The sequence below is a fragment of the Poecilia mexicana genome, unplaced genomic scaffold (genome assembly GCF_051168715.1).
Source record: "Poecilia mexicana isolate PSO_F unplaced genomic scaffold, ASM5116871v1 scaffold_14, whole genome shotgun sequence".
Lineage (NCBI taxonomy): Eukaryota > Metazoa > Chordata > Actinopteri > Cyprinodontiformes > Poeciliidae > Poecilia > Poecilia mexicana.
In genome coordinates, this window is record NW_028263383.1 from 15,885,241 (window position 1) to 15,897,626 (window position 12,386).

At 38.0% G+C, this 12,386-nt stretch overlaps 1 protein-coding gene across 4 annotated transcripts in view; it reads right to left on the reverse strand.

The window, feature by feature from the left end:
• Positions 1-12,186, reverse strand: part of ncor1 (nuclear receptor corepressor 1) — a 70,454-nt gene extending 58,268 nt beyond the window's left edge. For all 4 annotated transcript variants that reach the window (XM_088012262.1, XM_088012261.1, XM_088012260.1 and 1 more), the window contains exons 1-2: positions 12,056-12,186; positions 2,552-2,744 (exon numbers count right to left, since the gene is read on the reverse strand). In XM_088012262.1, coding sequence (XP_087868388.1) covers positions 2,552-2,665 — 114 coding nt within the window. In that variant the 5' untranslated portion in view covers positions 2,666-2,744; positions 12,056-12,186. The remainder of the gene's footprint in view (positions 1-2,551; positions 2,745-12,055) is intronic.
• Positions 12,187-12,386: the final 200 nt, after the last annotated feature.

Below are 12,386 nucleotides of genomic sequence, written 5' to 3' on the forward strand. Positions count from 1 at the left end.
TCATCACTGCATCACTCTCTTGACCTGCAAACCGGGCTTTCCCCTCTACAAGTCAGCTGATCGGGGTTGTTTGACTTTAACCACTTTGGTCACTTCACAGAACACGCAGGCAGCAAAAAGGAGTCTTGAAGTGTTTTATTCAAAGAGGCTCCAATTCTTAACACAAAAAAACAGCATGCTTGTAAAGCAGCCGACTGCTTTACTGCGTCATGTTTTCAGAGTGCAGCTCTGACAACAGGTGCATTAACCTCTTAAAATTTCCTTCTACTTATTGCTGCACACCTGTCTCTATCTGATCTGTCTGAAGCAGCATTGTGCTTCAGACAGATCCGGAGTAACTAGAATTTAATTATATTTTTGCTTAACTCTTTGTCAACATAACAAAAAAGCAAGTCACATTATTACCACAAGCAAAAATATATATTTTATTTCAGCTGAAGTAGGAAAGACTGTTATTTCTCTACTTTAAATAAAATCATTTGGATCATATTAAGCATATTAGTTTCGTTTTTTTTTTAATACCCTGCTTTTCTTAGGTTTTGACATTACAAGAATCCCATAGAAACATCTGGCTGCTTGCAGTTAAATCCTTCAGCACTGCAGAACATTTGTGGTAAAACAGATAAATCCTCAGACTTTATTTTTGCCTACAAGGCCATGTCCTGAGGTAACATTTTTGCTACGAAGAGTTATGCAAGTCAAAAATCTACTTGTGTATTTTGTTTGAAACATGGGACCTTTAACCCCACCCAGTCATTTCCTGTAAGCTGCCTGCTTTTTACTATCCCATAAAAGCAATAATTCCCAATTAACTCCTCGGTCGGTCAGTCACTCTGAATGGAAAAGTAATGCTGACTTCATTTAGAGGTTTGACTTTAAGAATTGTTGTTGTTGTTTTCAAATAAGACTTTAACCGGTAATGTATTAAATTAAAAGAAAATTGCAAACAGTGCAGAACAATTTCAAAAATGTTATCAGAACAGTGTGACTGCCAAAAAACCCCCCAACAAAATCTGTTTTCAGGAAATATTCGGAAATCCCTATCTTCTCCTGGATTTAAGCAAACAATCAAATGCCTGGAATTTTTCAGCCAATACTTTTCAGTGAAAAAGAGATTCCAAGAAGGATGAAGTCCAAAAAATGCAAAGAAACATGACCCAATTTTTTTTTTTTAAGTTTCTCGGTTTAATTTCATTTAAAAGGATAATACACAAAAAAATATATTAATATGGCTGCGTCAGACAAAGTCTCTCACCAGGATGGAATATAAAAATGGAAATTGAGCCAATCAGTGTTTCTGAGCCACACTGTTTGTAGACACCAACCTAACATGTAAAAAAAAACTAAGTGAAAGGAAATAAGAAAAAGATAAACAGGAAGTGATAAAAACCAACCGCAGGCTAGCGTCATTCATTTATATTCTACCTGTTGCTCATCTTTGCCTTTTTATTGTTTAAATTGTCCTTCAGTCTATTTAGTTCTAAAATGATAATAATCATCAAATTCAGTTACTTCCTTTTAGATTTAAAACAACAACTCAAGAGAGAAAGTGACATGTCTTCCTTTCTCTTTCTCTCTGAGAGAACATTTCCTCCGACTGAGGACGGAAGCACCAGAACAAGCCCACGCATGTGCATCCAGATCAGTCCGATATTCTTCCAATGCTGCTGCTTGCTCTCTAGTCAACAAGGAGAAACGTGCCGGCAGACCAGAACTGAACATTTTTGGTCCAAACCATCTCAAAATGAGTTACTAGAAAATAAACAAGTGTGTCAAATTGTTGAAAGCAGAAACAACATAAAACTTTAGCCTTTTTGAGATGCAAGGTGTCCACAAGCTAAGATTTAAACTAGAATGTTTAGTTCTAGTTAACAAATGTCAAAATACGCAACACTGTCCTTTTGTAAAAACACTTAGAAATGCCAAATCTCCATTATCTACCTTTGAAATGTGAGGGGGGGGTTTGCATCACACTCATGTTGCTCGCATCACAACTGAAGGAAAACAATATTTGTTTGTGTTTACAATTAATTCCAGACTTTTCACTTTTAGTACTTCTGCTTTATTTTAGCAAAACTAGGAACTAGAGTCGTATAATTGCTGAAAATACAGTTAGAAACTCAAATAATGTATGATGCCTTTGGTAATGAGATTCCACGTTTCACCCTGTTGCTCTGATTTAGTTTTGTTCACATTATTACCAAATTATCTGGTCCTTTTCATTTGATTGTTAAATTGCACAGCTTCTTTAGCTTCTCACAACTGAAATTGGATCCAATGTTTTTTTATAGATGAAGTTAAACTAAGGATCTCACTTAATTTCTCTATTTTCAAAATTTCACATTTTCCAGATCCAAATTTGTTCATGTTTTGCAGCAGATTTTATAATTTAGAGTGAAATATAAGACATAACCTAAAATGTTCCTCAAATTATGAACCACTGTGATTATTTCATCAATCGGATTTTTTTTTAAAGGCGCATTCTGCAGAATTTCTTTTAATGCCAAACTAGTAAAGGAGAGCAAGAGGCTTTACTGCAGTTTGGTTTTACCTGTTGGTGGCGCGATCCGGTGAAGGCGTACTGGACACCAGAGTGTGACGGGTATCGGCTCTGCTCGCTGCTGAACGACCCCTGGCTGGGGGGGTAGCCCGAGCTGCTGGACATCCTGGTTCGGTGCTGGTGGGCTGCTGCTGCCTCACAAAACGGAAAGTTTGGCTACACCATGTTTGGCGACACGAACCACCTGCACACAGGAACGTGGCAATAAAACGTGGTGCATTTTGGACATTGGGACAGACGTTCAGCAGACACCAGGAAGGTTCGACAGAGTAGAAAACGGGTGATTTGTTTTATTCTTGGCTTTTATAGTCCTGCTGCGATCGCAACTGTTAATGCAAATTCAGTCATTTTTTGCTAATTTTTGCATCTAATCGATCACATTTTCTGTATTTAGCGACTCTAAACAGTAACATTTGCCTTTTGAGAGGTGCTGTAGGATTTGTGTTTGGGACATTCCCTGCTCTTCTCCCATCTCTGCTCCTTAAATACAGTGCTCATTTACAAAATTACAAAATCCTAATAATTACCGAGTCAGTAAGTGATATATTTCATTAAACTGCGATAAGGGGTAGGATTAAATAAGTGTCTCCTTATCTCTACTTCTTTTCAAACAGAAAAGTGGCAGTAAGTTAGTTATTTTTTTTCTTGGTCATATATGCCTATGTTTTCACTTCTCCTATTTTTTTATTGTTTTTAAAAAACTTGTTTGAAATAAATAAATAAATATAATCTTGTATCTTATAAAAACAAAAATGAAGTGGTTAAAACTGGGCCAAAGCTGTCAAAGCTTTACGTTAAACCAGGAAACAGTCACAAAATGTTGATCTTTGCACATCTAGTTAAAAGTTCAGGAGTTATGAATGAACCACTAAAAAAAACAACAACAAAAAAACAGAAAAACTACACCTTTAACACAGTTTTCCACTTGCAAAATCTAACAAGGTACACATTTTTGATAGTACTGTTGACAAACAGGTCATAAAATCCTTAAAGCGCTGACCTGCTAATCTAGCCTCTTCTTGGCATTTACAGTAAGGTTAAAGATAAATGTAAAATATTACAAACAAACCAAAAAAATGCCTTTAGAGGTAAAAATAAAAATAAAATAAAATCAACTTAGTTATTTAGTAGTTTGTTCTCTTGTAATATTCATCATCAAATCGCAGCATTGGAGCAACTTTAGAGAAAAGAGGCGAGTTTCCAAAGAAAATTGGTATCTGGATGATCAGTCTGTCGCTGCGCTTGCTTTATCGGCAGCGACGACGCTGTGGAGTCAGGGACAGTGCAGGCGCAGCAACCGTCTGAGCCACAGAGGAACAAAGAAACACTTCAGCTAACTGCCTTTACCCTGATCATCCCACATTCTTAATGAACAGCTTTAAAAACGTCAGTGCAGATATGTTTTTAATCAGCTGAAGCGTTTTAAGAGATCGCTCGGCTCGTAAAGTTGATGATGTAATCTGTATTGAAAACCTAAAAAGGAGCCCAAATGTGACAGTGATAAAAAAAAATAAATAAATAAAAATGTCCCCAAGTTTCGTGCCACTGACATGAATGAGTTGAGCTTTTCAAGACAAGAAATAAAATGCAGCTGCAAGTAACGATTACTTTTGTCATTCATGACTTGGATAAAAAACACTTGGTACATTCTGAAGATTTGTCATTAAGGAATTGTATATGGTATTAGAAATACATAGGATGCAAATTAACAATTTAATTAATTTTTTAAATTTGAAAATAAACATATTATTACCCAAAATGGAAGAACAGCATTGCTTTTAGTGTATCTGTGATCATTTGTAGCACAAGATAGTACTACTTCTAAACTCAGCTCTGTCTGCTTGACTTATCAAGACAGTGTGGGGTAAATTTGTACTTTATTTTTTGGATTACAAATTAATAATAAAATGTGCCTAGCAGAATTTTTTTTGTTTGTTTTTTTACACAAACTGAACCTGGTGAAGTTATAACTTTGCCACTTGAGTAGTTTTGCTAGAACATATTTACTAGCAGAAGGTTGTTTTTGTTTTTTATCTTAAATACAAAATGTACGTATTTTTTGACATTTCTGGCTTATTTACTGCTCTAAGTAAGTTGTTTTGTTCTCCAAATGGCCTTTTTTGAGTCTGTCTACTCCATTAAAGGATTAATTGATTACTAAATTAGTTGACGATTAAATCTGTTAATCACGATTAATCGTTTCAGCCCTAAAATAAAATGCAGTCTGTTATCAATTTGCAATTACATAAAAAATGAAGAACACGTAAACACTCTAATATTCTGAGATGATTTGGTCAAACTATTAACATGAACTATAAAGGCTGAGCCTTTAGCAAAAGAGGCGATGTTTGCGAAGGATACAACATCCCCCAGACTGATTTAAATAGGTCGTTTTTGACAAATGCTCTTTCTGGACCCAAAGAAACATGGATGAATGTTCTACAAGTTAGCATGGATCAGTTACTGATGTCAAAGTACACCAAGTGCTTCAAACTTTTTAAAACCGCTAGCATATCTTCTCTCTCTCTCTTCCCATTTCCCATCTGTTTACTTCAAATATAAGCCATTAAAAGCTCAAACACCTGTCATGATTTTTGTCACACTAGAAATAATACACCTTTTCCCAAGATGGATAAAGCAAAGAGTAACTCCCCCGCATATTGCTGCTCACTGCCAATCAGTTGTTATTAAAAGTAAGGTCCTGACACACAAAACAACAAGAACATACACTGTGTGATGCAAATTACAAGCTGTATTATCCTTGAAATGCTGCGATTTTACTAGATTTTTATGTTTGAATTTGACCCGTCAGAAAGAAAATGAAACTCTGGAGTTTTAACCACGGCGCTCACAAGGTTTTGTTTGGCTGAGCCTGCCACTAAGCTTCTGATAAAAGCGGTTCTTATGAGGCTGGGATGACACTGGGTTTGTTAAGAGAATGTTTTCATGGTTGGTCATTATGTTTTTCATTTTATGAAGCATCCTTCTTTGTACAGTATTCTCTAGAGTGGACCTCAGAACTGAACCAGCCTTCTTTATCAGCTAGTTGAGTTTATTTTAAGTCACTGGCTCTGCTGCTGCCCCAACAAATGATGGCAGAAGAGATTAGCATAGATAACTACTAACATGTTGTATCACTATAACATGTTAGCAGGGAGAGGAGTATTTGCTGCTGCTTTTGTAAATACATGCAATTTGGTCATGTATTTAATTATAAGCCTGACGAGCCACCAGGCTTTACTTGTGCACCACCAGGCTTAGGACTATTTATTTTAGTTTTTTAATGATTGCCTTTTTAGATGGTGTTTAGGTGTTAATTTCCCAGTCTTCTAAAAACACATAACTATCAAGTGATATTTTCAAATTTCCTGTTTGAAAATTTGAGGAGTTAAAAACTTTAAACATTTTTCAACTCAAAAACATGGCGGCCGACTGGATGACTACCCTAGCACCCCGTAGAACTGGGCTTAGCAAGTTTTCTGGGGGAAACCCTGTAATTGCTTTAAATCTTTGTGCAAAAACTGACTATGTGTTTTTATTTTGTTGTGTTTTGTTTTGTGTTTTTTTTACACTGGGAAAGCTTATGATGAGAATTTAATCTCAGATGATGCCTCATATATAGTCTATTTAAAATAACTGTCACTATGCGAGTCAGATTCAGGGACTCATTTTTATGTTACAGCATTCTACAGAAAAGCAACTACAAACAATTTGAGCAGAAGAAAATCAGAAAAGTAGTAGGCATGAACTATCGGTGTTATGGTATAAGAAAGGTATGAAAGCAGCTGTATGGAGAATAAAGTAGCACCGCATTGTTTCTCGTCCACCTGTTGCAGCACACTGCAGGTCAACTGGCTATTATTACACTTTTCAATCTCTAACAAAGACAATTAGTTAACATTGTGATACCTCAATGATTTTAATTAAGGTTTTCATGCAATTTAAATTTTTACACTGGTTAATCTCTACTTTAATAGCCAGATATCTACATTCAACTGAAATACAGACTGAAGACTGAACATCAATTTAAAAAAAAATAAAAAAAAGATTTATGCACTTTAGAAATGTTTGCAAGCCCAACACTTAATCCCTGTTTATCTCTATTAAAAGCACATTTCTTAGTAAGAAATCCTTCAGCTTAGCAGGACATAGAAATATATATTTTCCCCTACTTTTTTTTAAAGTCACATGGCAATCGCGTTTTCTAAAACATGCTATTGCTTTCTAACGTTTTTGTTTTGTTTTGTTTTATGGACTTTTTTTAGCTGAATTTCTACAGATACTTAATTTTTCCCTACCTTCGCTTTTGAAATAAAACATGGGAAGAGATAAAAATGAGTTGCAGGCATTCACCCTTGTTAGCAGAATCACTTTTCGGGCACAGCGTTCAACGTGACACCATGAGACTCACTCGGTTTTGCTTTCGTGTTGTTTTCCCCTTTGTTTGAAGGACACACCCTTTATTGTACACGAGTGTCTTCAATTAGACAAGTCACGTGATGTGACACAATAATTCAATAATGATAAAAACAACAACAAATGAGAGCACAAAACATTCATAATGTCAACACCCCCACTTGCTCACATTTGGGTAACTTCCTCTGACTCTTAATATTTCAACCAAAATACATTCATGATACACCAAACATAAACATTCCATACTTCCCTAACTTAATCTTTGTTGTTGGTTTAGTTAGTACATCTGCAACCATTTCATTGGTTGGACAGTACTCTAGAAAAACTTTTCCTTCATTTACGACTGATCTGACAAAATGATATTTAATATCAATATGTTTACATCTTTGTCTATATACAGGATTTTTGGCTAAGGATATGGTACCCTGATTGTCTTCATAAATCTTAGCTAAATAATCCAGACCATCCATGTTGAACAACAGTTGTTTCAAGTATAAGCATTCCTGTACAGTAGCAGCTAATGCCATGTACTCTGCTTCACATGTAGATAGAGCTACTGTAGGCTGTCTTTTGGTCTTCCATGAGACTAACGGACCATCTTTATTTAGACTCATACAGTAACCTGTTGTACTTCTTCGATCTGATACATCACCTGCCCAATCAGCATCACTGTATGCATATATAAGGTTATCACAGGCACCCTTTTTAAAACATAGTTCCTTATCTTGTGTACCTTTTAGATACCTGAAAACATGCTTTACAGTATTCCACTGCTCTGCGGTTGGGTTTGCAAAGTACTGTGCCAGTTTACTTACTACATAGCTTAAATCTGGTCTTGTACATGTTGACAAATAGATTAAGCTTCCTACTGCCTCCCTGTATTTTCTGACATCACTCATTACTTCAGCATTATCAGCGTAGTTGAGTTTCTGCTCACAAGGAATAGTTCGTGGCTTACAGTTCTGCATGTCAAACTTTTCCAATATTTTCCTCACATACTTCGACTGTGACATTTTAATACTGTCAGCATCTTTCTCAAAGTCAATGCCAAGAAAATGTGTCAACTTTCCTAAGTCCTTCATCCTAAATCTGGATGCAAGTTTCTCTTTTACATCTCTAAGGATATTCATATCACTGGCAGCAATAATCAAATCATCGACCCATATAATGATGAACACAGTTTCAGTATCGGTGATCTTTGTGTAAACACAATGATCAGCAGGGTTTTGAACAAACTTGATTTCACATAGGTAGTCATGCAACATTTTGTTCCAGTTTCTGCCCGACTGTTTAAGTCCATAAAGAGATTTTTGCAGTTTATACACCAGTCTTTCATTTTCTTGAGATTCCTTCTTGTAGCCCTCTGGTTGTTCAATATAAAGTTCACATTCGATTGGAGCATGTAAATATGCTGTCTTTACATCCATCTGGTGAACAAACATGTTCTCCTGTGCCACCTTTTGCATCAACACTCTGATGCTCGTCATGCTAGCAGTTGGTGAAAAGGTTTCATCATAGTTCATACCTTTCTTTTGACTGAATCCTTTAGCAACATATCTAGCCTTATATTTGTCTGATCCATCACTATTCTTTTTGATTGTATACACCCATTTACCCCCCACTACACCTTTACCCTCAGGTAAATTGGTCAGGGAAAAAGTAACATTGTCCCTTAATGACTGCATTTCCTCATCCATTGCTGTAACCCACTCTTTTGCATTCACAGATGTTACAGCTTCTTTGTAGGTTTGAGGTACTCCACTTATCAGTCTGTAACAATAATCAATGTTGGCTATCTGCTCTTCATCATCAATGCTACATACATAGTCATCCAAATAACCTGGTTTCCTTTTTTCTCTGACAGGGTATCGCCTCTCAGGTTCTTCATGTTTTGTTGTGTGACTGGTACTCGCCATTGGTTCCTCTGTGCTCAGTTTATGGTCAGAAACATTTACTGGATCAGCTTCTGAAGTTTTGGTTGCTCTCGGACTAATTCTAATCATATCATCATCGTCCAAAGTTACATCCGTCTCATTTTTCTCTCTGGATACAAATTCCACAAGCCTGTGTTTCTGGATTTTCCTGCTGTTTGGATAGTAGACCATATAGGCTGGACTGTTCTTGTCATACCCTATAAAAATGCCTTTTTCACACCTTGAATCCAGCTTCCCTTTCTCTTGTTTGTAAGTGTAACAAACGCATCCAAACTTGTGCATCCTAGAAATGTTAGGCTGTCTGCCTGTCAACATGAAGTAAGGCGTTTGCTGTGTGCGATTATTATAACATCTGTTTCGCACTACAGCAGCTGTCTGAACTGCATATGGCCATAACATTCTTGGTAACTCACCATCGATTAACATACATCTAGCCATGTCAAATAAAGTTCTCCAGTTTCGTTCTGCCGTACCATTTTGATGTGGAGAATATGGTGCTGAGGTCTCGTGTCTGATACCATTTCTGCTCAGTAATGCCTGATACTCTTTTCCTGTGAATTCAGTACCATTGTCTGACCTCATACATTTAATCTTTCCATGTGGAGCCATGTCGGCAATAAACTTTTCAGTAGCTTGTACTGTGTCACTCTTGTTTTTCAAAAAGTATACAAAGACTGCACTGGAATAATCATCTGTGAAGGATAATGCATATCTGTGACCAACTTTGGATATTGGGTCTATAGGTCCTGCTAAATCTGTGTGGACCATTGCTAGTGGTCCTTTAGCTCTTGCATCTGGCTCCCTGTTCCTAGTTTGAACAAATTTTCCTTTTGTGCAGACTTCGCAATATGGCATTGGTTCACCTCTCCCTTTAATTTCCATGCCATGAACAACATTTTCTAGCTTCAGTACATCTCTGTAATTGCAATGTCCAAGAATCTCATGCCAACTTTGTAAGTCATAACATTTTTTACACTGATCTCCACATTCACTGTCCATCATTTGTAAGTAATACAATTTGTTACATACGTGAATGGGGAACTTGGTATCGTCTCTGAGAAGAACGTTCTTTCCTTCTTTGAAGATCACCGTTGCTCCGCTGGATGTTGCAGCTTTCACTGAGAAGATGTCTTGCGGATATGAAGGGATGTATAATGCGTTCCTCAGCACCGTTTTAAGACGTCGACCTCTCCTGTCAATCAAAAACACTTCCGCGTCTCCTCGTTGCTTAGCAACCCCAAAACACCTGGATCCATCAGCCAATTCCACGCAGTGCGTCTCGGCCTGGAAACTTTCATCAAGCTTCCGAAACTTCTTGATGTCGGTGATTATGTGCGACGTCGCACCAGCGTCCACCATCAGACCTCTCCTCTTGATGTCGTCCACTCGCATGTCAGCGTCGCTCACCCGGAAAGCAAACTCTTTGTCGCCGCCCGTCTCTTCGGCTACTTTCCGTGCGTTGTCCCGTTGTTTTCTCCGTCTGCAGGTTGCGTTGCTGTGATTGTTATTCTTACAGTAACTGCACCACTGCTTCCGCTGGCAGGTTCTGCTTATGTGGCCTTTCGTCCCACATTTAAAGCACACGATCTCAGAACTTCCTGCTCCAAGATCATTTGCACTTCTTGGTGCCCACTTCGTACCAGAATGTGTTTTAGCTTTCATCACATTGTCCTCAGATACTGTGGCACGCATATTTTCAATGTCCTCAAAACTTCTGAGTTTAGTCTTAAACTCTGCAAAAGTCAACGTAGCACCATCTTCGCTTTGAGTGATATAAATAGCAAATGGCCTAAATGTCTCTGGAAGTCCTTTCAGGACCATGGCGATCAGAAGTCCGTCGCTCAGCTCCTCACCTGCACTTCTTAAAGCGGTGATCGCTGTCTCAGCTCTGATGATGTACTCGGTAACCGACTCACAGGGTGATTTCTGCAGTGACGTCAGCTCAGTATACAGGTTAATCACTCTGGGCTTTCCTTTACCGGCGTAATGGGCCCGCAGGATTCCAAGCGCCGCACGTCCATCGTCTGCCGCGTCATGCATGATAAGTGATAGACTCTTGTCATCCAAAAACTGAATGAGCTCTGCATAAGCCTCAGCGTTTTTCTTCGCGTCTTCCTCTTCATCGTCATCATCGGAGGGGCTTGTCAAAATTGTCTGTTTCAGCCCTTGCAATCGAAGATGTCCTAAAAACTTTGTTTCCCATAGTTCGTAATTTTTCTCGTCTCCATCAAAGAGAAGTCTTGACCAGCGGCTGTGTGCCATGTCTTTTTCTCTTCTGTTCATTTCCCTTGTTTACTTACACAACAGATGTTCACCGTCTGTTGGGACATTCACTCGTTTCTTCATTGATCCTGGGCCCATAACCTGTTAGCAGAATCACTTTTCGGGCACAGCGTTCAACGTGACACCATGAGACTCACTCGGTTTTGCTTTCGTGTTGTTTTCCCCTTTGTTTGAAGGACACACCCTTTATTGTACACGAGTGTCTTCAATTAGACAAGTCACGTGATGTGACACAATAATTCAATAATGATAAAAACAACAACAAATGAGAGCACAAAACATTCATAATGTCAACAACCCTCCAATGCATCAGTTTCATAGCAGCTCCAGAAGGGATTTGAGGCATATTGGGGTTGTAAACATAAATCTATCTCAGTGAAGCTTTAAGGTCGAATTAAAAGGGTGCAATATCACAATGGCTCCGTCAGACTGTTTCCATGCAAAGTGAGCAGGACTTGTGTAAAAAAAAACCCAACAACAACAAAGAATAGGGTTAATGCTGCTACTGTCTTGTGTTTCTGTTGTCACTTAAAGCGACATTATAACACAGTTAACTGCAACTGGATTAGTACCACATCATGATAGCGAGGGGGGATGGGACTGCTTTCACACAACAGGGAGCGTCTACAAAAAACGAACATAACAATAAATATATCAACTCATATTAGGGCGCTTTAAACGTACTTTAACACCATATTAGGACGTTTAGGATGTTGTTGTGGCTAGCTGGCTAACCCAGCCTGTATTTCACCTTAAACCACGTCGCCATCTTGCAAGGCAGATTTTCAGCGTACAGCGAGTCGCTTAAATAGTGTGTTAAGTACTGTCGCTGACTGGCTGCATGTAGGCCATATGTACTCACCCCATGTTTGAAGTTTGTAGAAACGGGAAAGAAAGGTAGCCCGTGCAGAAATCTGTTTGAATTGTTGATTGTAAATCCGCGGGTTGTGGGCTGTGAACGACTGAGCAGACTAAAAGGCTGCGCCGCATTTGTCGGTCGATGTCCTAACAGTGACGAACAATCGTTTTCGTTAGATTTTAATTTAGAATACTTAATAAATACCTATATATATACGAAACGGTTGGTTGTATTAAGAGTAACATAAAATGTTGCGCCTCTTTTCAGTTTTTGCTAATATTTTAAAACTACGACACAATTATTTTTACATATCTGTAAGGACAGTACAGTGTTA